This window comes from Trachemys scripta, chromosome 2 (assembly GCF_013100865.1).
Source record: "Trachemys scripta elegans isolate TJP31775 chromosome 2, CAS_Tse_1.0, whole genome shotgun sequence".
Classification (NCBI taxonomy): Eukaryota; Metazoa; Chordata; order Testudines; family Emydidae; genus Trachemys; species Trachemys scripta.
The window spans coordinates 99,299,790-99,325,020 of record NC_048299.1 but is presented as its reverse complement, the minus strand read 5'-3'; the positions used below and the strand labels follow the sequence as shown (position 1 = coordinate 99,325,020).

The window sequence follows — 25,231 nt, the reverse complement described above, 5'->3', positions numbered from 1 at the left end:
CTGGCCTACAGAGGGCTCTCTGACGGCTGGTGAGCTAATTCCTGAGATGACCAGCAGGAGGTGCCGCACGGGTGAGTCTGCATCTGATTGCAGGAGGAATGCAGAGATGCTCTTGGAGACGTCAAATGTGTTTCAATAGCTGAAGGCATTCCAGAATTCTCCAAAAGAACCATGAATGATTGCAGGAGTGACTGCCATCCCCTGAGGATGTGGAGGTGAAGGTAAGATAAGAAGAAAGCTGATGACTGTTAAATAATCAGGAAAGAGAAAACCTGTTACCTGTCCCCAATCCTGAGTATATCTCCTGTGATATGTGATAGGAGTGTATATCTTCTGTGAGTGCCTTCAATTCTCACTGAAGTCCTTTGATTAATCAAAACACTTAAGCACAAGATTAATTTAAGCTATGGGACTTAAAAACATGCTTAAGTGCTTTGCTCAATACGTATGGAGTTAAGCACATACACCTCTACCCCGATATAATGTGACCCGATATAACACGAATTCGGATATATTGCAGTAAAGCAGCGCTCCAGGGGGGCGGTACTGCGCACTCCAGCAGATCAAAGCAAGTTTGATATAGCACGGTTTCATCTATAACGCGGTAAGATTTTTTTTTTTTGGCTCCCAAGGACAGTGTTCTATCGGGGTAGAGGTGTATTAAGCACAAAGTTAAGTACAAATGGCCTTGCTGAATCATGGCTTGGAAGCTGAGGAATGGTGTGGAAATTCAGTCCCAGACTTTGTCATTTCATGTGTGGTTTTTTTGTTTTTTTGTTTTTTTTTTACTGAGATGAGTATAATGCAGTTTATTCAAAGATTACTAAATATGAAACACAATAAGGATTTACAGTACATCTTGTTTTTGCCAGATCACTTGTGTGAAATGAGAATATAAAAGGCAGTGATAACTATTTACATGGCATTTTGATGTAACGAATTTAGCTCTTCTTTTGAAGCTAGTTTTAATGTTTGGCTTTGCAAATACTTAACATGTTCTTCTTGCTAGAATGAATAAATAAAGCTTTTTTTATATATTACTATAGTATAATCCTGCACATTAGGGCTAATTTCTAATACAATAACTCCTCACTTAACGTCATTCCGGTTAATGTTATTTTGTTGTTACATTGCTGATCAATTAGAGAACATGCTTGTTTAAAGTTGCGCAATGCTCCCTTCTAACGTTTTTTGGCAGCCGCCTGCTTTGTCCACTGCTCGCAGAAAGAGTGGCCCATTGGAGCTAGTTGGTGGGGGCTTGGAACCAGGGTAGATCGGCAGTTCCCCTATCAGCTCCGCTAAGTTCCCTGTGCGGCAGCTGCCCAGCAAGCTATCAATTGCCGGCAGTTTGATTGCTGTGCATGGGGAGGAAGCGAGGTGCTAATGTCTGGGTGTCCCCATCCCGCTACTCCTACACGCCATTTCCACAGAGTGGGGGGACACCACAGGGTTTGGGACTGAGGAGCTTGCTGGCAGCAGCTGCTGTCTCAACTTGCTGATCTACTTTAAAAGGCAGTGTACTTAAAGTGGGGTCAGCGTACTTAAAGGGGCAATGCGCAACTGTCTCGCTCACACACATGGTGTGTGTGTCTCTCTCACTCGCACACACACACAAACGGTGTATCTCTGTCTCTCTCTGTCATGCTGTGTCTCCTCTCTCCATTCCTGCTGCCTTGTAGAGTAAGTGTACATTAACAACGAGTTAACCCTTGAGGGCTCAGCCAAGTGCTAGTTCATCATTTAGCAATGAGGCATTCCCTGGGAAATATCCCTCCCTCTTCCACCCTGTGACTCCACCAAGCTTCACAATCATCACTGCTGTGTACATTATTAAATTGTTTGTTTAAAACTTACTGTGTGTGTGTGTATATTTTTTTTTGCCAGACAAAAGACATATACACACATTTTTATATATATATATATATATACATATGTTTATGTGTGTGTGTGTGTATATGTCTTTTGTCTGGCGAAAAAAATTTCCCTGGAACCTAACCCGCCTATTTACATTAATTCTTATGGGGAAATTGGATTTGCTTAACATAGTTTCACTTAAAGTAGCATTTTTCAGGAACATAACTACAACATTAAGCGAGGAGTTACTATATACAGAAAAGTGTAAAATCATATGTCCTCTGATATAATACAAATGAGGTAAATCTTCATTTAAGATTATTCAGCATGTTCTGCTACTGAAACATACAGCTACTAATGATTAGCTTTAGTGCATTTTGGTTGGTGTAAGCTATCCTGAGGTAAAAAAGAGCTTTTCTAGGCATTTATAGTTATGAGCATTATTTCAAGTCAGAAGAAATACTAGCCTTCTGCTAATAATCCGCAAAGGGGTGGGTACATCACAGTTTCCCAAGGCACTTCTTAATGAAGTGTCCCACTAATTTCTGCGGTCTCTGCTGATACTCCACAAGCACATCATGTGAGCAGCTAATCTGATCCCCTTCAAGTCGATTCAGAAGTGTGACACACACCACAGCAGCTAGAGATAAAAGAAATAGTGTTTGTTAGAAATGACATTTAGGTAACTTTCACAGTGAGAAAGCATGAGAGCATCTTCTATTTGTACACCCCTGTTTGAGGTATCAAAACAGACAAGAGGAGATAAAGCCAAGGAAACTAATAGTTTCAGTGATGGGTTTGAGCAGTTCACAATGGAAATCACACCTTATAATAAATAACTAGATTAAGTACCTATTTCACTTTAGATGTTATTTTAAAATTACTAATAGCTTGAAGCAAACTATAAAGCCATTAGTAAATTTGAAGGAGCTGCTCCAACATATGGTCACATTCAGAACATTCATGGTCATTGCATGATTAGAACCTTTTTCTGAATGGGATTTTTTTTTTTTTTTCAAGAAGTGTGTCAAGAAGTCTGGTAAAATTGCCTCAGAGAATAAGTGTATGTCTACACACCAAACACTGTGCATAGGCTAACCTACTTGAGCTAGCTTGAATCAAACTACTGTGGGTAACAATAATGATGAGGAGAGTAGGTGCAGTGTGGGCTTCCCGAGGAGAAAAAAAATGGGAGAAAAAGAGGTAATGAATTCCTCACAACAAGTAATGCTCTCATATCTCAGACCAATTAGAAAAGGAAGACTTTGTGACCTTAGAACATGGACATAGCAAATGAGAGAGTAACTTAAAATGAGTACTCTAAAGTTGTACTAGATCAACTTTTCTTAGGTCACCTACCTAAACTTTAACTACCTCATAACTAAAATTCACAAGAGTCCATACTTTTTTATTGGGAACCGCATTATTCACCAGGCAACTAAAAACCCTTCTTAATTGTTTCAGAATTGCAAATGCAAATCTCGTTACTCTTTCTCTCTTGATATTTCATTTTGATATGCAAGTAAAGAAAGTGACTATAGTTTCATATACATAGAGGCTACCTGACTGATTAAAGTTACTGCAGTTTCCTATCTGACTTTAAGACAGTTACAATAGTGCCTTCAGATAGGTTGGTACTTGAATGATTGCTTCTCAATGCAAGGCAAGAGCTGGAATAGCTACTAATCAGGACTAAACTAGATCAGAGCTGTATGAGGGGATTTACATAGACCTGGCACACATACACTGCAAAGTTCTAGCAAATCATACTAAAATAAACTTAACAGCATCTATAAATATTTATAATTATATATGCAAATTGTGCAGTATTGTAACTTTCCACTGCTATGAATTTAATGCTTTGAAACTCTGTACACTGTACATTTTCTGCAACACAGATGATTCAGTCTAAATAAAATGTCATGTATCCAATTACCTCTGACACCACTAAGATTACAAATAGCAGCAAAAACAGAAGATTCCATCTCAATGTTTCGGACTCCAGCATCATAAGCTGCCTTCAAATACTGCAATTTCTCTTCTTCAGTATATAAGCAGATTGCACCATCCAGACGGGCTTGGCCTATAAAGCATATAAATATAGATTTTTTTTTTTATTTTTTATTTTTTGTATTTATTTATTTTTGGTACTGATGAAAGTACAGGGGACAGTTTCAGTCTCTAAGGGACACAAGATTGTTACAGTTTCTATACCCTTCCTAATTTTTATCACAGCAGGAAGCTCAGTTTTCACTTAAAAGGCACTCTGTAAATGTAATTTATTAGTTATTATTTGAATTTAGGATCAGAGTAATTAGATATGAAAAGACCAACTACTAAATTATCAAATTCATAAACAGGAAATATAGTCCCTCAGATGAATTAAGTATCAGATTTTAATTGTGATATTTCCTCTCTGCTAGTTTGATGCATTGATTACTTTTGAGTTTAACGGTCCCCTAAAAAAGCATCCAGATCTGCTAATGCCTTTCTAATGCAGTGAGGGGAGGAACAATCTCAGGCCTTTTGATGCTTAGAAGATTTTTTTAACATAAGGAGAAATCAAGAGTTTTTTAAAATTGGACATTATTGGTGCCTATTTTTAGGAAAGAGTTAGCTTATTCCAGCTCTTTAGGGCTTCAGCCCCAAAGAAACAGATTTTTTTTATTAAGCAGTGTTAGACTGCATACAGCCAAAATAAACTTTACAGTTCTCTAGTTACCATATGTTTTGTTTTCGGGAACTGAATTCCCAAAGCTGAGGTTCTCTGCCTGTTTGCAAATTTTGTAGTAGATTTGGTAGCATCCATAGGAAACCTGCTGGTTTGCTTTTAGGACCCACTGACTGGACCATGGACTCATTATCCTTCCTAACGGTGCCTGAAGAAAGCCACATATTGACATTGTTCCGCTTGAGATCTGCCTTGAGCACTGCTAGAACCATGGATTGTGTGCCCTCCAAGCAATGCTCTTCTTGCAGTATATCCAGCCACAACTAGAGGCAGAAGTGCCAGATATTTGGGGAGAAAGCTTGTTCTCACAAGATTTCCAGCTCAGTTTGTAGACCTGGGAGGGAAACATCTGAAATTGTGGATGCTTATCTAAATCAATCCCGAATTTAAAGCCGTGATGTTTGCCCATCCCAAATGTGGCAGTATTGATGTAACATCCAGTTATCCAATTAATGGTTAATTAAGGATGAATCAGCAACTCTTTCCAGGGCTGCTTACAGAAAATTTCTTCTAGACACATGAACAATTAAAAGAAAAAAATAACCAATAACTCTCATTATCAATTCCACAGTGCACTAATGGTGATTATAGCAACTCCACTAAATAAATACCCTGATAATTCAGTAATCAAAAGATCTACAATTTATGAGCTGTCAGTCATTGTCAATTCTTTTTTTAGATAGTCATTTAGGGGGAAAAAACACCACAAAATTACACCCTCATACAGCAAAGGCTTAAATACATGCTTAAATTTAAGCATATGAGCTGTAGTCTCATTTAGATCAACTGGACTACTCATCTCATTAAAGCTAAGCACATATTTAAGTGCTTTGCTGGACTGGGGCCTAAATTCCCTAATCCAGTTTGATTTGCATATGTTACTGTTTACTAATTTACTTCTATTGTTCTATTGCTAGCCTTACCTTCATAGAAATCCAAAGTGCACATTGTATTTCCAATTACTGTATTGAATTCTTTTATCTCCTTACTGCACTGCATCAGTTCCTTAGCTAGTTGGTCATCTAGGTTGGTACTGCGAATTACAGTCTTTCCCAGAATAACCTGTTCAAATTGAGGCTTGAAGGTAGCATCTACTGATTGACTGGTTATTACCACTGAGCCTGGCTCCAGACCTGTTGTAAAAAAAAAATACATATAGTGAGCTGTTCAGCCTCTCTGCTTGTATGTAAACAAGGTACATTATAGCCCAATCCTGCTCCTACTGAAATCAATAAGAGTTGCCACTAAATTCAATAGGAGAAGTATTAGGATCTATGTGCATGTTGGTAGTTTATTATTCCAAATGCTTTAAAATAACTCTATAGAGGAGACACAGTATACTGCTAATTAAAAAGGTATTTATATAAAGGACAATACAAAGGGCTGTAAAGTAATCTTAATGGTCTGACAAATCCAAACTGTTAAGGAAATATTTCACATAGGGCATGAATGATCTTTTCTCCAGCTTGCTGCAGATCTCTTCACTCAAGCACATTTTCCTGTCTGGGGAGTGAGATATTGCCTTTTATTGTAAAATTATATAACTCAAAGAATTCTTTAGCTGATGGGTAATTAGGTCTCAGGAAAAATAAGAGTGCTATGTATGACTAAAAACCTGAACATTCTCTCTCTCTCTCTCTCTCTCTTTCATGATCCAGAATTCTGAACTAAGGCGTGAAAGATAGGAACTCACGTGTCCTATAGCAGAACTAAGATCCACTCACTGGGACTGTACCTGTATTTTAAAGATGATCTTAAAACCCTAAAAAGGTGTGTGTGGTTTTGTTTTTTTTTTTAAATATTGGACTTGCATTCTTTTTCACTTCTCTATGATGCCTTGAAAGGAATTTCTTCTGCCTTTCTTAATATTAGAACAAACAGGAATGTCAATTTTGGTGCTCCCTTATTTGGATGGAGGACTTCTCTGGGATGTATAATGTTCGCTCTGACACCTTACTTTAAAAGGTATTATTGCTGAATCTTGAATCTAGTCCCCCTTTATTCAAAATGTTTAATTATTTGAATCAAATAGATATTAACAAAAACAAGCAAAAATTTTACACAGGCAGGCTGATTAAAACTCCCTTTCCGTTGTTCAGCTTTCACTCTCTTGATTCTTGTGTCACCATTTCACTAGTTGTCCAGTCATCAGAGAAACATTCAGGCTGTACAGGAACAGAATTGTTAATGTACAAACCAAGCAAAATATTAAAAAAAAAAAGTCTTCAGGATTTCTTTATACATCATAAAGAAGGAAAAGAGGGCACAAATCCAATTTATTTTCCTTTGCAAGTCACCTTTTAACCTCTGCTTTATCTGTAAATTGTGGGTGGTCATATTACCTAATAAATATTCACCAAAGTGTCATGAGCATTAATTAATTTGTAAAGCCCTCTGAAAATGAAATAAGTGTTAGACATTATCATTATTATGCCTCTGTTTTATAAGCCTTTAACTGCAGAGATCTTTTAATTTCAAGAAAAGAGAAATATGAAGGGGAAATACCTATTCCACCAGAGGTGCCAATGCGAATAATGGTTACGTTGGAACACTTGGAGTGATACAGCAGCTTTATCAGCTCATGTAACATGATTGCAATAGAGGGAATGCCCATACCATGCTGAAATGAAATCAGAAAGTCACATTGAACATTAATATACATTATTAACAGAAAAGTCGGGAATTGGAGCAGAGCTCTGTAATGAATCACTATGAAAAATACATGCAAAAGTATTCTTGTACAAACCTAACCTATGGGCCAGGGCAGAAGTTTATTGTGGTCAATAGAAAGACTTCTACTGACTTCAATGGACTTTGGATCAGGTCCAGTGTTCCCTAATACCCTGGGTTATGTTAATTTTAAAAACGTTATATTTTCTATATTCTAAACCTGAGTCCCATTCTAATCTTTTACAGTTACATGCCCTCACAAAGCTTCTACACGGCCCAAGAGCAATGTTCACACTAGTTCTTAATGACCTGAAACACTGGTGATTCTAGCTGAGCTAAAATCTTACAAAAGGTGGAGGCTGTGGTATAGTCACAAAGTTCACAAGCCTGAATCTGCTCCCGCTTACATCATGATGTGACACTTCACATCTTGAGGGGAAGAGAGCAGCACAACAGGGCCACAGTTGTGGATTTGATGCTATGGGCTAGGGGTGGGTTTTCAAAAGTGCTCTTGGGTATGTCCACACTGCAATAAAAAACTCCTGGCACCGAGTCTCGGAGCTGGGCCAACTGACTCGAGCTCACAGGGCTTAGGCTGCAGGGCTAAAAATTGCAGTGTAGGCCTTTGGGCTTGTGCTGGAGCCCACGTTTGCAGTGGTCTCAGAGTCCAGGCTCCAGTCTGAGTCCGAACATCTACACTGCAATTTTTAGTTCACACCTTGAGCCCCACAAGTCCAAGTCCCCTGACCCGGGCCAGCTGCAGCTGTGCCATGGGTCTTCTATTGCAGTGTACACATAGTCTATGTGACTTAGTAGCACAAGTCCCATGGACTTTCATTGGTACTTGTACTCCTGAGCCAGCTACGTACCTTCTGAAAATCTCACCCTGGATCCTCTGCCATAGGTGAGAAACAGCCACCTTTGTTCCTTCCCCATCTGCACTTAGTGTAAGCAGTCTCTGTGTTGTCCCTAGCATAGGACCAATAGGGTAGAAAACATGCTGGTCATGATTACAAAGGATTGTTGTGGCAGCCAGGAATCACTGGGATGTAGGAATATGCCAGCCATGCCCCTTTTCTCCTTGGAAAGCCATACTACCCTGGGATCTGGAAGGAGAGGTGGCATAAAGCCATTGCATCTATGTGACACAGTGGTTACCCTTACATGGGGGAAATTCTGAAGGAGCTGGCTGAGCCAGCTTTCCGGCTACTTTGCACCACTGAAGTAGACCTGAAAATTTGGATGTATATCCTCTAAAGAAATATTTAAAAGAAATATGCATTTATGTCCCGTTTACAATATGCTTAAATTGTTGATTCAGTTGCAACTACTGCATTGTATATTGAAAAACATTCTGTTCTACTTCAGGAAAACTCAAAACAAAAATCAAGGACTAGGCCTTGTCCTTTTCTTTAGAAGCACTGGCAAATATAATTCCTCTCCCTCCCCTCCTCCCTCCACCCCCGCCTCTTAATGCTTAATACTTACACTGACTGATAACACGGGTCCTACTTTGTACATCGCGTAACGGTCAGTTCCTGCACAGATGTTGGGATAGTCAGCACCGACGCTCCCAAGGCCAAGCTCTTCAGCTATGTAGGTGATAAAAGCTTTCATCCGTGAAGGGCTTCCTCCAACACATACAAACTAGCATGGACAGAATTCAACAAACCACATCAATTATGCAGCTGACTACATGATGCAGCATATTCAAGAACAGGCAAAAGTAAATATGATAATGCAAAAGGTTTAATCAGAATTATTCCCAACTACATTATTTTTATTATTACACTCCTGGTAGAGGTCTGTAAAGACAAATGTTTAAAAATAAGGCTTAAAATGGACTCAGAAGTTCTCTGTCATTGCCTGACAATGGAATTTCATTAGTATAGTACAAAATGTAGACGTAGGGCTACATCTGTTTAAAATTGCATTTTGTATTGGGGTATGTTTTTAATAATAGGTACCAGAGGCAGAGTGGATGTAAAGGAGAAATTATCTGAATATGTCAAGGGAGGGAGGGCTCCATAACTGTATTGGCATATAGAGAACTAGCTAGGAAGGAACCCTGAGGCTGAGATAGCACTTCCCAGTTGGAATATAGTGGTATTGCCAAACCCAAGAGTTCAAACAGCAAGCCTAAATAATACCATGAGATTTATTTTTGATCCAGTATCCACATAGAACCCATTTCCAGGTCACATACATTGTAACACAGTGGTGGGCAACTTGCAGCCTGCAGGCCGCACGTAACCCATCAGGGTAATCTGCTGGCAGGCCGCGAGACAGTGTTTACGTTGACCGTCTGCAGGCATGACGCCCACGGCTCCCAGTGGCCATGGCTCACCGTTCTTAGCCAATGGGTGCTGCAGAAAGTGGCGTGGGCTGCAGCGACGTGCTGGCCGCCGCTTCCCGCAGCTCCCATTGGCCAGGAACGGCAAACCGCAGTCACTGGGAGCTACGGGCTGCCATGCGTGCGGACGGTCAATGTAAACACTGTCTTGCAGTCTACCGGTGGATTACCCTGAAGGGTCACATGTTGACCACCACTGCTGTAACACCTTTGCTAATAGCACTGTGGCTTAAAAAAGAAAGGCAGTTAATGTTATCTCTGACAAATTTAGCTCTCATGGTTAATGTATAAAATATAACTTAAAAATAGGGCTTGCAAATGAGGCACTTTCTGTCACCTCAGGAGTGTTATTTCAGGTATGGGGCTTTTGTTTTCAGTGGATTGGGCAACTCATCTCATATAAACCTTGTACGAGAAGCTACCACCATACATGCAAAAGCAGGACAAAATGCTAGTGTACTCAGTAAATGCAATATGGGCCAAAGTCTGCAGTACCCACTCAGTCCTTACCCATATAAAACTTCAACTAGGATGCTAAGACCTTGAACCTGCTCCCATTGAAATGAGTGAAAGTTTGATATTGACTTCAGTGGGAACAAGGTAAGGCCTCACAAGGGAGATTTGCCTGACTGAAGCCTGAGTGGGGACTGCAAACGTTGGCCCAATATTCACAAAAGGACACTGGCAGCTCTGGTAAACCTAAAAATTGTATGATGATGCCAGCGTTCCCACTGAGAAGGTCTTACCTTCTTTCCATGCATTTCTCAAACTGATTCATGCTGCTGTCTTTAATCTCATCCTGCACACAATTACATTTTAGTGGGAGTAGCACAGTCTGCTGACATGTTTAAACTTCCAGAATGAAATCAAGGTTCTTACCTTTACATCTCCAAACAAGGCAGGAAAATCATGGGTGCCAGTCCCAAGAGCAAAATGGTACAGGATATCATCTTTCATTTTCTCAAGGTGAGGGTTGGAGAGATGAATTAAGTTATCTCTGTCATGGAAGTGGAAAATATATATAAACTCCAAAAAACTATGTTAAAAGAACATTATTAAAGTTGTAAAAGTCTAGTGCTCAAAAGTTAGAAAAAGCCAGAATTAAGGTTTCCTGTGCACCTTTAATTCAACTCCTTGTGTGTATGCATTATGAGACAGTCTTTAATGACATGATCACATACTGTTTTTTTTCAAGTAGACCCTCTGCCTCATTCAGTGTACAGGATGCACTGTGCTCATTAAACGAGCAGCTATTCAATATTTTGTTTTATCCTCGTTGTTCAATATGTGGTCCCAGGCCTTATTTACTGCACAATATTCAAACCTTGTTCAAGGTATCTGTAAGCACTCAGCATTTCTGCAAATCAGACCTCAGCATCTCAAAATGGGCACCCAGAAAATGAAGAACACACAATTAGTGACCATCTGTGAAAAGTTTAGTTTAAGTGACTTGCCTGCCATAGCACTGGAACTTTGTGGCATAGAAACCTTAACATGAGACCATCCTGTGTCTTCCTGCAACCCCCTTACTCATTCACCTGACACCTTCCAACTTCTTCAATAAATGAGGCAGGAGTCCTACAGACAACAGCCTCCTTAACTACACAACCCTGATTCAGCCCCAGAGCAGGTCCAATCTGTGCATTGAATTAAATGAGGCAGCAGTCCTCCTGTGGAAAAAACACTATATGATTATGCAGTTAAAGACTGCATCATCATGCATACACTACTCCAGAGGGGAATTCTGTGCCACTGTGCACATGCAGAGTTCATGACTGGCACAATTTTTTTTTCTCTCATAGAAAATACATTCTGCCCAAGAAGTGTTGTAGTTCCACCTTTTAACCACCAAAGGCCGCTGTGGCACCAGAACAGCCAGCATCATGAATGCAGTTCTGGTGCCACAGCAGCCTCCGGCGGGCAAAAGGCAGAACTGCAGCACTGTGACAGAATGTATTTTCTGTGGGGAAAAAAATTCTGTGCATGTGCAGTGCCACAGAATTCCCCCAGGAGAAGTTCATCACAGCGCCCTGCCTGCAGAGCCAGGTTAGGACAGACAGAGTGGGGCACATGGGGCTGCTGGGGGTCATACACTGTGGGTTCAGAATGTTTAGTGGGGGGATTGGGGTACAGGCTCAGGAGCTAGTGGGGTGACAATGTTAAGCCAGGGGCTGAATGGAAGTGGGGGTTTAAGGCCACATGGGATGGGGACTGCAGGGACACATGGGGATGGGGGAGGAGGCTGCAGAAACCCATAGGGATAGGGAGTGCGGAGACAGAGGCAGATGTGCCTGACTGAATGGGAGAGACTTGGGGTCAGTCAAGGTCTGCATGAGGGAGGCTTCCCAACTCCCTAACAATCCTGCCGCTCCCCCCAAAAAAGCACCCATTCCATACTTCTCCCACCTACACCCAACAGCCTTCCAGATTCACTCCCAGGCTCCTTCCCTCTCTCTCAGCTCCACCATTACCACTGACTCCCCCAAGCCTTTGCATTGCTTCTGGCAGGTGCAGGAAATACAGTTCTGTATTGTAATTTGAATGAATTACTCAACATTCTGTATTAATATGCCTAGTAAGGAATCTATTTGTTAAAAAAAAAAATTACCAGAATCTTCTTTTTTTTTTTGGTCTGTATTGTTACAGATATACTTGCTGACAGGTATTTTGAAATAAATTACCAAAATTATTGAAACTGGCATGATTATATTGTTATTTTGAGAAAGAAAATATTCAGAATTTTGCAGAATTTTAAAATACTGTGCTCTGAATTTTTATATTTTTTGGTGCAGAATTCCCCCAGGAGTAATACACACATGGGGGGCCAAATGAAGGGTTGTAGAGACAACCTTAATATTGGCATTTTCTAACTTTTGAGTGTTTGACTTTACGACCTTACTAATGTTCTTTTAATGCAGTTTGTGTGTGCAATTTCCTAGTTTTTTAAAAAAGCAAACTGCAAAAAACAAATTTCATCATGTGACATCATGGTGACACCCACGTGGTTGATCAGCAAAGTGTAACTCTTAGATTCACCACACAGACACATGCTTCTTAAAAGTAATGATAGTAATAGTAGGTTGTCATCTTCTATATGGACCAGCACTAAGTCAGATGAGACACGCATCTTTCCAGTGGGTTTCACAGATATTTGCTGACAGCAGAAGAATAGTGAGACTCTGGAATCTTGAGTTCCATTCTACACTCTGGAGAGGAATGTTCCCTTTAACGGTCACAGACACTTCTCTCTGTCCCGCCACCCTAATCTAAGTCTGACCCCTCCAACCTGTTCCTCTTCAGTCCTCTCCACCCCTGGCTCTTTGTCCCAGTCCCATTCTTCTTGGCCAGGCAATCCTAGTCTCTCCCTCAGAGCTCCCTGTCCAAGTCTCAGTCCCAGGCTCCTTGTCCAGCCAGTTCCAGTTCCCCCGACCTCAACTCTTTCTCTCCAGTCTTTTTACCCAGCCAGTCCCAGTTCTGCCTTTACACCCCAGCTCCTCATCAGACCTATCTCCCATCGGTCCCCATTCCCCCACCCACTGGTTCCCAGTCTCAGGGTCCTTGTCCAGCCAGTTCCAGTCTCCTCCCTCCCCTTCAGACCTGCTTCCCCCAACCCACCCTGTTTCTGTCTCTAGTTCCCACTCCAGTCTCTGAATTCAACCAGTCCCCATCTCCCCGCCCAGCCATTATCAGTCTCCCCAAGCTCCTTGATCCAATCTACTCCTTCCCCTCCCAGTGCCCCCCGATTCTGCTCTCAACCTCTCTGCATTCAAGTCATGTGGCTTCCCCCTTCACACTGCCTGAATACCTGATAGGGGGGTGGTGAGTCATTGAAAGCATAAGAGATACAGGATCCCTGCTTTCAATTCAGGTGCCCAGCCATGTGGGGATGGTGCATGCCAAGTCCAGACACATGTATGAGCTGTGAGGGGAGGGAGCAGGGCCAGCTCCAGGCACCAAAGCAGCAAGCAGGTGCTTGGGGTGGCCAACGGAAAGGGGTGGCACGTCTGGCTCTTCAGCGGCGCGTCCCTCAGTCCCTCTCGGAGGGAAAGACCTGCCGCTGAATTGCTGCCGAAGAATGAAGCGGCAGCGGTAGAGCTGCCGCCGATCGTGATCACGGCTTTTTTTTTTCCTTCCCTGCCACTTGAGGTGGCAAAAACTCTGGAGCCGGCCCTGGGAGGGAGCATGCTCAGTGAGCACAGAATTTTTGAAGAATTTAGCAGCAAAATTCTATGACATCTCTACTGAGCATATGTGAACTGTGAAGTTTCAAAGACTGACAACTTGGTCAAATTTGAGCAGATTTTAGGGGATCATCAAAAGATACATCCCTGACACCCAGACCTCCCCATGCAAAATTTCAAGTCCCTGCTCCAAAGCATGGAGGTGCTAAAGCTTCTCAAAGAAGAAGTTGATAGAATGTTAACATTGCAAGCCAGTGTATGTTTCCCTACCAGCCTGCATGGAAAATTTCAGCCCTAACGGTTGAAGTTTGAAAGTTATAAGGAGCTGAAAATGGGATTGTATAATGTTTTGTGTTAGGCAATCTTAGTAATAGGGAGTGCTACCAGCCCTGCCTAAAATAATTTAATATTAAGTATTGAAACTGGTTGTGGAGCCAAGGCTAGGGAGGAGATGAGGATGGGGTTGTGGCAGGCAGGTACAATGTGCACCACACCCTCCTGCCACATGAAGAAACTGCAGCAAAGCTCATATGGTCTGAGGCTGTGTTATATTTTGACATGATCTTCGCTGTGCATCAGCTACAGGAGAAATGTCAAGAGCAGAATCGTGAACTCTAGACAACTATTGTGGACGTCACGAAAGCATTTGACTCTGTCAGTCGCCAGGGCCTGTGGAGGATCATGTCGAAATTTGGCTGTCCAGACAGATTTATACGAATGGTTCATCAATTTCATCACGGTATGATGGTTCGTGTCCTGGATGACGGTGAAACATCTGAGGCCTTCCCAGTCACCAACGTCAAGCAAGAGTGTGTTTTAGCACCCACTTTGTTCCGCATGATATTCTCTGCCACTTTGACTGATGCCTTTCAACACTGCACTGAAGGAGTAGGCCTGAAGTAGAGAACTGACGGGAAACTATTCAATCTGAGGCGACTGCATGCCATCACCAAGGTGAAGGAAACTGTACTTCGAGACTTTCTCTTTGCCGATGATTGTGCTCTGAATGCTAGTACAGAGCCAGAAATGCAAGCCAGTATGGACACGTTTTCAACTGCATGCAACAACTTCGGTCTCACCATTAACATCAAGAAGACTGAGGTCATGCACCAGCCAGCTCCCCACGCTCGGTACTCAGAACCGTCCATCACTGTAAATGGTCAGAGACTTCAGACAGTGGACCACTTCACATACCTGGGCAGTACACTTTCCCGAGCAGTGTCAATCGATGATGAAGTAAACTGCAGAATTGCTAAAGCCAGCTCTGCATTTGGCCGATTGCGCTCCAACGTTTGGGAACGTCGAGGGATCAGCCTACCAACGAAGCTGAAGGTCTACCGAGCAGTGGTGCTTTCAACTCTGCTGTACACCTGCGAGACGTGGACTGTCTATCGGAGTCATGCACGAAGGCTCAATCACTGCCACATTTCCTGTCTGCGAAAGCTTCTAAAAATCAGATGGCAGGACAAAGTGCCCGATACTGATGTCCTTACTAGAGCCAGTCTGCCGTCAGTTCACACATTGCTGATAAGAGCCCGGACCAGGTGGGCCGGACATGTCCTGAAAATGTCAGATGAATGCATTCCTAAACAGCTCTTCTACAGAGAACTCACTCAAGGAAAGCGCTCCCATAGAGGACAAAAGAAGCGGTTCAAGAACACGCTGAAGACCTCTTTGAAGTCTTTCGAGATCAACACCGCCACGTGGGAAACCTTCGCACTGAACCGTCCAGCATGGCACAGCCTCATTTACACAGGCAGTAATACCTCTGAGGCGAGGCGTATTGCTGAGGCTGAAAAAAAGCATGAGCTGCGCAAGTCCAGAGCTGCTCATACATCATCAACAGTGCCATTACATGTCTACCCGACGTGTGACAGGACGTTCCATGCCCGAATTGGACTGATCAGTCATCTTTGGATGCACAGAGCCCGGACATCGAAAGAATGAGTTGTTGAGGTCTTCAACAATAACGATGGACGAACATCAAGATATTTTGACCAGCCCTCCCACCTTCTTGAGGATTTCAAGGGCAGTCCCAGTGGGAATCCCAAGCAGAGTGGATCCATTGGAGCCATGCACCCAGACCGTAATGGGAGGAAAGCAATGACAGAATCTAAGTAGGAGCTGGTGAGATTGGTGACAACACAAACAGGGATCTGAAAGAGGAGATGAGGGAGACAATGGGGAAGAAGTGGAAATCAGAGACAACACAGTAGGGGGGGAAATACAGAAGCGATAAGAGAAAACAGAGAAAAGTGTAAAAACGAACAGAAAGGGAAGAAAAGACACAAATAAAGTCAGGTTGTTCAGGGTGGTAGCCATGTTAGTCTGTATTAGCAAAAACAATGAGGAGTCCTTGTGGCACCTGAGAGACTAGCCTCTAAGGTGCCATGAGTACTCTTCATTGTTTTTTTTTTTAAATAAAGACTGATAAACCATTTGTCTAGAAACAGCTCCTCTGGCTAGTTAGTGAAAAGAGATGGCGCATCCAGCCCTGACTGAGGAATTAGACTATGCCAAGAGCAATGGGGGAAAAATCAAATCCATGACACTTTATGATACCCTCACATTAAGTTGAATGCAGACTGGATAGAGGAAAATTATATATGCAACTTCTGTATTAGGCCATGGAAACTTTACAAAAGTCAGCTTACAAAGTGAAGCCATAGCAGGCTGGAAACTCTAACTATTAGCCAGAAACTGGTGTAGACTCTTGGTGTACACCTCAAAGTGCTTTGTGATTAGGGTTGCCAATTTTGGTTGGATGAATTCCTAGAGATTTCATCGCATGACATAATCTTTAATTAAAGATTAATCTTTAATTCCTGGAAACTCCAGGCCAATCCCGGAGGGTTGGCAACCCTATTTATGATACACGAGGCCAAAGGCCCAGTGCCTTCTGCACCCAGAATCATGAACTAATAGCTTAGGCTTTGTCTACACTTGAAAGTTATATCAGCATAGTTACGTCAGTCAGGGATATGAAAAAACCACAGCTCTGACCAATGTAGCTATGCCGAAATAACATCCAGTGTAGATGTAGCTATGTGGACAGAACAGTGCTTCTGTTGGGGTAGCTATCATCGTTCAGGGAGGTGGTGTTCCTACAATGACAGAAAAAAAACGTTCAGTCACTGTAGGCTGTGTTTACTCTAGAGGGTTATGCTGGGTATAGTCTCCGCAGCGTACACATACCCTCAGTAATGCAGACCCTGGAGTGGCTCATTTCTGTTGGGAATATGGCTTAGTAAATTTAGGTTTAGTCTTTAAAAAATGACAAATCAATTTTATGAAGGTTTATGTAACATATCCTTCCAGTAGGGAAATTAGTTCCCAGTGAAAAAATTGGAGAAAATAGGGAAAAATTATAAACATTTTTCCCCTAACAATTTGAATATATGAATAGTTTAATTTTTTTCTGACAATTTCTCTCTAAGATTCCCTGGGCTATGTAGTCCCCTTCTCCCCATCCCATCCTCTACAGAGAGGCAGATCTGTGAGGTTGTGGGAAGGGGCTGAAGGAGGAAAAGTGTCAGTTTTAACCAGTAGTATAGTCAAGGATAAACAGAGTTGCCCATTTCTCATTTGGGAAATATGGAGTTTAGTTTAGGTTAGTTTACCTACTTCTTTTTTTACTTCTACACCACTGTTTTAAACTGACCCATCCCATACAATGTAACAAATCGCCCTTTCAAAATCAATTCACTGTCTTTTAGAAAAACTAAATGTTCATTAAGCAACAGTTGGCTTTAACAAGAGCAAATGGCTGAAAAAGCAGATTGGCATTTTGGGCAGTTTATGAATGCCCTCTCCCAACATCTCACTGATCCTAACTGTCCCCAGAGAGTACTTGGGTTACCTTTGTTCCTCTACTTATTCCTCCCCCTATTTAACAAACTTGGTGTAGGGATGATGAGGTCGCAGCCATGCCACAGAGAGTGCCGATGAACAGCTATGACATCATCAGAAAGCCCCAGCTGGCCCTGCAGATTGTGGCTTTGGACTATCAGTGTCCCCAGAACAATACTCCACAGTATCATTCAGAACTATTTCTGCCAGATTATGTGGGACTTAACCTCTTTGTACCAATGATACAGAGCAATTACTTGACTATCGTGATATTTGCTGGAGTCACTACAAGATTCAAATAGGAAGTGTTTTAGAATCATTCAACAGTTTGTTTTTGCACATGCAGAAAACACTTTCTTTTTATTTGGATACCAGCCCTTTTGTGATAAAAGTGCAACCCAAGACACAATGAAGTAAACTGTAATACACTAAAATATCTCTCTCTCTCTCTCTCTGTATCTATCTATCTATCTATCTATCTATATATTAGGGCTGTTGATTAATCACAGTTAACTCACGTGATTAACTCAAAAAAATTAATCATGATTAAAAAAAATTAATCACAATTAATTGCAGTTTTAATAGCACTGTTAAACAATAGAATACCAGTTGAAATGTATTAAATATTTTGGATGGTTTTCTACATTTTCATATATATTGTATTTTGTCTTGTAATTGAAATCAAAATGTGTATATTATTTTTTATTATAAATATTTGCACTGTAAAAATGATAAAAGAAATATTTTTCAATTCACCTCATACAAGTACTGTAGTGCAAGCTCTTTGTCGTGAAAGTACAACTTACAAATGTAGATTTTTTTTTTACATAACTGCACTCAAAAACAAAACAATGTAAATCTTCAGAGCCTACAAGTCCACTCAGTCCTACTTCTTGTTCAATCACTGAGACAAACAAGTTTGTTTACATTTGCAGGCAATAATGTTGCCCTCGTCTTATTTTCAATGTCACCAGAAAGTGAGAACAGGCATTTAGATGGCACTTTTGTAGCCAGCATTGCAAGGTATTTACGTGCCAGATATGCTAAACATTTGTATGCCCCTTCGGCATGTGTTGTAACTGAAATCAATATATTTGAAAATGTAGAAAATATCCAAAAATAAATGGCATTCTATTATTAACAGTGTGATTAATTCTGCGATTAATTGTTTTAATCACAGGATTAATATTAGGGCTGTCAAACTATTAAAAAAATGAATTGATTAATCTCTTGTTTAAAAAAAATCACATGATTAATCACACTGTTAAACAATAATAGAATTCAATTTATTTAAATATTTTTGAAAAATACTATTTCTTTTATTTATAATTTTTACAGTGCAAATATTTATAATAAAAAATAATATACACTTTGATTTCAATTACAACACAGAATACAATATATATGAAAATCTAGAAAAACATCCAAAATATTTAATACATTTCAATTGGTATTCTATTGTTTAACAGTGGGATTAAAACTGTGATTAATCACGATTAACTTTTTTGAGTTACTTGCGCGAGTTAACTGTGATTAATCAACAGCCCTAATATATATATATATTATATACACACACACACACAGGGCTGGCTCCAGGCACCAGCCTGGCAAGCAGCTGCTTGGGGCGGCCACTCCGGAGGGGGGCGGCACGTCCAGCTATTTGGCGGCAATTCGGTGGAGGGGTCCCTCATTCCCGCTCGGAGTGAAGGACCTCCCACCGAATTGCTGCCGCAGATTGCGATCGCGGCTTTTTTTTTTTTTTTTTTTTTTGGCTGCTTCGGGCGGCCAAAATCCTGGAGCCAGCCCTGTATGTATATATATAAAAAAATCCACAAATATTGTCAAATTCACAAGGCATGTTCCAACAGCATTGTCTACATGATTGGCTTTAAAATTGTTTCCCCTCTCTCCCTCTGTCTGCATTTTGTCCTTATAGGGCCACACCCCTGTAATCAGATGCGTACAGATGGACCGCTGCACTCACCTACACCTAGGGCCTCAGGCTCCAATCTTGCAAACACTTATGTATGTCATTAACTTTACTACAACAAGTAGTACCATGAGTTTATGATAGTAAAGTTTTTGCAGGATTGAAGCATTACATAGTAAGCTCTTCAGAGCAGAGAACTTTTCCTCTTGTATCTGTGTAAAGTGCCTCCCACATTTTAGGTGCCAGCTAAGTAAATAAAAATATCTGAGGGCTAACCATTAATCTTTGACACTCATTTTCTTATACCAACATAAATCTAAAGAAAGAATGAGATAAGTGGATTGAAATATTTGTTCAAAATTCCAAAATACATGGGATGAAATTCTGGCACTATTCAAGTCAATGGTAAAGCTCCCAGTGACTTCAATTGAACCAGGATTTCATGCACAGGCCTAGTCTACACTTGATTTTTCAGTATAAGTATACTGGTATAGCTATTCTGGAAAACCCTTCTAATTTAGACACAACTTATATTATACAACAAGAGTGCTGTTGTCTGAACTAAATAAAACTATTCCTGCCCACTCACTTTTTTGCCAGTATAACTGAGTCCTCACTAATGCTTTTCCCAGGACAAAAATATTGGAAAGAAATCACACGCCTAACTGATATTACAATAGCAGCGAAAGTTTTGAGCTTAGACTGGCCACAGTGCACATATGTTCTGTAGAGTTCTACTATTTAAAAAATTAGGTTGTGAAATGAAAAACATGCTATTTGGGAGGAGTTAAAAGTGGTACGTTTAAATAAATTCAAAGTAGATATTGAAATTAGTTTTGGTTTTTACTTTGACGACTGTTCATCCTCAGTCTTCTTCTCAGCTGTTATACCAGGTGCCATTCTATACAGTTAGACCTGAAGGAAGAAAACAGTGTATGGTACTTCAGTGACAAAATAAGGCCTTGATCCTGCAAAGATCTACACATATGCTTAATTTTACACACTGCGTAGTCCCATTTTAAAATTAGTTTAATTAATTGTAACACAGATGTTGCATCTAGTCTATATAGGCATTAATCTGAACTCCAAAACACTAAATAAAAACATTAATAATAAGTGCCACACATATACAGCCCCTTCAAAAATTGTGAAATTTCAACAATGTGATCATCTGACCATTAGATTTTTTTAAATATGCATCTACCCAAAATTAATATGGACAGTTTTACAGCTGATGCTGGTGGATTAAATATCCCTGCATCAGAACTTGAACTACACAAAGACATTTTTGTCATTCTTATGCAAAATACAATTGACACATTCTGTAGGACTAAGACAAATTATAAAATGTCATAAAGGAAGTTCTGCATTATTGCTGAGCCCAAATCCTGTAAGTAAAAAATACATGGGAGGTGAACACTATTGAGTCAAATCTCTTCCTTAAAGAAACACTCAACCTAATGACTGCAATAGAAGGAAAGAGTCAGATTTTGCAACAAAATTACAAAACAAATTATTTCTGAGAAAGAAACAGAGAAGATCTGATGAAAAAAGCCTGAATATTTATATGTGGAAAAAGAGAAATGTGTTGCCCCTTTTTGACTCCAGTGGCTAGTGAAAAGTTTGGGGCCCTGGGGATGTTCCAGCTGAAAGTAGAAACTGATGGAGTCCAGTATTTTTTTTCGATGTAGTCTGTTTACTAACAAGGAATGAGCAAAGTCCTGTGTCTCTGAATATGGAAGGAACCAAGAACAAAAGGAGCAATTTCTTAGGCTATGTCTACACTATGGACCTTACAATGACACAGATGTACCGCTGCAGCTGTGCCGCTGTAAGGTCTCCTGAGTAACTGCTTTATGCTGGTGGGAGAGAGCTCTCCTGTCGACATAATCAAACCACCCCCCAATGAGTGGTGTAGCTGTGTCAGCGGGAGAGCATCTCCTGCTGACATAACACTGCCCACACGGGTGCTTTTGTCAGTGAAACTTTCAGTTGGGGGTGTGTGTTCTTTTTGCACCCCTGACCGATAAAAGCTTTGCCAACAAAAGTACTAGTGTAGACAAAGCCTTAGTCTCCACCCCTACGAGTCGTGATCCAACACCAGACCCAAAAGTGCTCTCTCTAGCTTTTTTCCAGGGTCACACTGTGATTAGAGGCTCGGAGCTCCTACTTGGCTTTCTTGCCTCTCCCTCTGTCTGTCCTCAGTTTGTGTGTGATCTCTCTCTACACACACACAAAACCTATCCATAATAATATTCAGACAAAAGTTCCTGTGCAGGTTCACATAGGGCAGGTTGTTTTAGGTGGGGGCTTATGCTCAGTTATGTTAACTGGGGTTTTAACTCAACTTATAACAGGTTTCACCCCGCTCATAACAAGTTACTGAGAATTGGAAATGTCCTGATGCTTAGAGGAAGGGTTTTTCCTTTATTTAGGGTAATCAGCTTTATCAAAAGAAACTATATTAAATGTATAGAGACATTGCAGTAAACTATAAAAGTACTGGGTCAAATTTCATCATCAGTTACACTGATCCAACTCTATGGACTTGCCTCTGTGATTATAGTCAGGCATCATTACAAGTACTTAATAGAGGAAGAACATAATTGTTAAATGGGTTAATGTTTGCATAAAATCATGCTACAATTCTTAGGCAATTATTGATCCAAGTATGTGAGAGAACTGGAATTATATTATTTCCAATAATAAGAATGTATAATTGTATAACTAATATACAGGCTGCATTTGATCCCAGATGGAGCAGTCTTTCACATCCTGTTTAGTGCCTAAACTGATGAATGATTAAATGATTTTTGAAGTAAATTTTCAACTATTTACATTATTTTCAGGACTTTTAATTTTGGAGCTTTAATCCTCTTTACTAAGGAATCAATATTCACTTCAATACGCTAGTGTGTTATAGATCGCTAGATACATAGATTAATAAAATCTACTAAAATAGAAAACATTACTTAAAAGAAAAATTTCCATTTATGATAGCCATGGAAACTATTTTAACAATCTTCCTTTTCTATGATACCAGTGACATTAGATAGGTGTTAAGAAATTATTGTTTTCTGAAGAAGGTATACAGTATATAGTACAAAACAGGTGCAAATTTCAAACCTAGAAGTAGATTCCCTATTTTAATCAGTGTTCAGATCTGATGATTACTATTTTATAACTATGCAAAGCCCATAATTTTTACTGTGGCTTTCTTTGATTAATGTCTTACTAGTCTTTTTTTTAAAGTAGGAGCTAATACTCAGGTTCTGATCCATCTCCTATTAAACTCATTGGAATGACTCCTGCTGACATTAACCGGAGTTGGTTAGGCCCTCAATTGCAGCATATTTTTCCTCATCCTTAAGTGACTGCTTCCATTATATAGCACTTCTGCAGAGGCTTTCCCTTCATATTGTATGCATACTTATATATCACTCATATAATGACAGTTCAGTATGGGTTTCTTCACATGTATAAGGAGGAACCTGTAGCTGATCTGTTAGTCTCATTGTGAAACATGGGTATACTTTGCTCCAAAGAAAAACTACTTCTCGGGCCAAACATCTGACCCCATAAAGCTCTCTACCAGTACCAGCAAAAATTCTGGCATTTCATAAAAGAACAGTACAATGCTGTTGGTTTTAAGATTCGTTTCCTCATCAGCAAGGGGAGGAACATAAGAACGGCCACACTGGGTCAGACCAAAGGTCCATCTAGCCCAGTATCCTGTCTACCGACAGTGACCAATGCCAGGTGCCCCAGAGGAAGTGAACCTAACAGGCAATGATCAAGTGATCTTTCTCCTGCCAGCCATCTCCACCCTCTGACAGACAGAGGCTAGGGACACCATTCCTTACCCATCGTGGCTAATAGCCATTAATGGACTTAACCTCCATGAATTTATCCAGTTCTCTTTTAAACGCTGTTATAGTCAAGAAAGACAAATAAATGAAATCCCAGTTCCCACAAAGGGCTTCCAGTACTGGAATTTTAACTAGAAATGCCGTATATTGGGCACAATAGCAATCGACACACTACGCATCTCTCTGCACAGTTAAAGGAGGGCATTGCTTGGCTTCAGTTGCCTCAGCTGTAACCTACCTTGCTGGGAAGGAGAAGCTGAACTCCAGCGGCTGTCCAATTCCCGTCGTTCTCAATAGTATTTGAATGGCACAAGCTATTGCACGGGTTTTCAAGCTGGAAAAGAAACAGGGGAGTCAGGTCTCTGGCAGAGGAGGGCAGAGATGGGTGCTGCTGCTGCTGCTGGACCAAGCTCCGGGACTAGGGAGAGGCAGGAAGCCTGCTAGCAGCATGCCCTTAGCAACGGCACGGATACTTTACACTCCTCCCTCGCTCCGGTTCCAGGAAACCTAGCGCCGTAAGCACCTTGCTCTATGCCCTCAGTGCCCCTTCCTGGCATCGCCCAGCCCCGCCGCCGCTGCAGCTCGGGCTCCTCCCGTCCTCCTGGCCCCGGGGAGGGCACGTAGCCCCGCCCCAGCGCTGCTGCAGCGGCTCTGCCTGGCCCCCTCTCGCAGCCTGCGCCGTGCGGAGAAGGGCAGAAGGGTCGCGCACCTGCGGCAGGTGAGGGATGCGGCTGCTGCTGCTGCGGTGCCTCTCGGGTCGGTACCGGCTGGGGGCTCTGGTCTCCCTGCGTCCCCGTCCCCGCTGCCTTCTCCGCCTGCTGCTGGGCTGGGCTGGGCTGGCTGTTCCCACCGCCACCGTGCTGCTGCCGTGGGACAATGCACAGAGGCGCGGCGGTGTCTGGGGAGAGGCGGGGCACTTCCTGGCCCTGCAGGTCGGGATGAGTTGTCTGTTTCTCCAGCCCAGGCTGAGCAATGCTGGAAAAGCCGGGCCGGAGACGTGTGACTGGGGGAGAGGGGGGGGGGGGGGGGGGGGGGGTTCCGCCCGTGGTTTCCCAGCATGTGTCTGTGACGTATGTGTATGCAACAAAGGCAGTGTGTGAGTGTGTGTGTAGAGCAGGATAGTTGGCACCTTAAAGACTAACAGATTTATTTGGGCATAAGCTTTCGTGAGTAAAAACCTCACTTTACTCACGAAAGCTTACTCCCAAATAAAAATGTTAGTCTTTAAGGTGCCACCAGACTCCTTGTTGTTTTTGTAGATACAGACTAACACGGCTACCCCCTGATACTTGAGCAGGATAGTTGTGTGTTTCATTCTGTGTGCATGCTGTAACGGTCTGTAACAAGATGTTTGTGCAAGTAACTGTGGGTAACGGCAATGTATGTGTGTGTGTCTGTATGGTCTAGGGAGTGTTAATTACGTGTGTGATAAGATGGGTATATAGTCAATTTATTGTGTATCAGGAAGTATGTGTGTTTACAAGTGTGTATAATTGTGTGTTTAAAACTGTACATACCCCAATACACACACAATCACACAAGTGTAACAAATTGTGTGTATTTGGCCTTGTGTATATTAGGACATGTTTAACTGTGAGGGGAACTGGATGTATGGGACTGTGTGCACACAATGGGATGTGTGTTTACTTTTGTTTCAGACAAGGTGGGGGAGGTAATATATTTTATTGGACCAATTTCTGTTATTCTGTTGTTGATCCAGTAAAAGATATTACAGCCCCCAGCATACCTCTCTAATATGCTGGGACAGACATGTCTAAAACATAAAATGATGCA

At 41.4% G+C, this 25,231-nt stretch overlaps 2 protein-coding genes across 2 annotated transcripts in view; one reads left to right on the top strand and one right to left on the bottom strand.

The window, feature by feature from the left end:
- Positions 1-1,987: 1,987 nt before the first annotated feature.
- UPP1 (uridine phosphorylase 1) lies at positions 1,988-24,424 on the bottom strand. The gene is made up of 9 exons (XM_034761319.1): positions 24,147-24,424; positions 23,676-23,771; positions 20,416-20,483; positions 10,488-10,605; positions 8,744-8,902; positions 7,091-7,205; positions 5,509-5,718; positions 3,791-3,937; positions 1,988-2,494 (listed from the first exon to the last, which is right to left on the bottom strand). Exons 3-9 carry the CDS (start codon positions 20,466-20,468, stop codon positions 2,355-2,357), a joined length of 942 nt encoding a protein of 313 aa, XP_034617210.1. The 5' UTR covers positions 20,469-20,483; positions 23,676-23,771; positions 24,147-24,424; the 3' UTR covers positions 1,988-2,354.
- Positions 24,071-25,231, top strand: part of SUN3 (Sad1 and UNC84 domain containing 3) — a 57,812-nt gene continuing 56,651 nt past the window's right edge. Inside the window, exon 1 of the mRNA XM_034761312.1 lies at positions 24,071-24,155. The gene's annotated coding sequence lies outside the window, so the exon portion shown is untranslated. The remainder of the gene's footprint in view (positions 24,156-25,231) is intronic.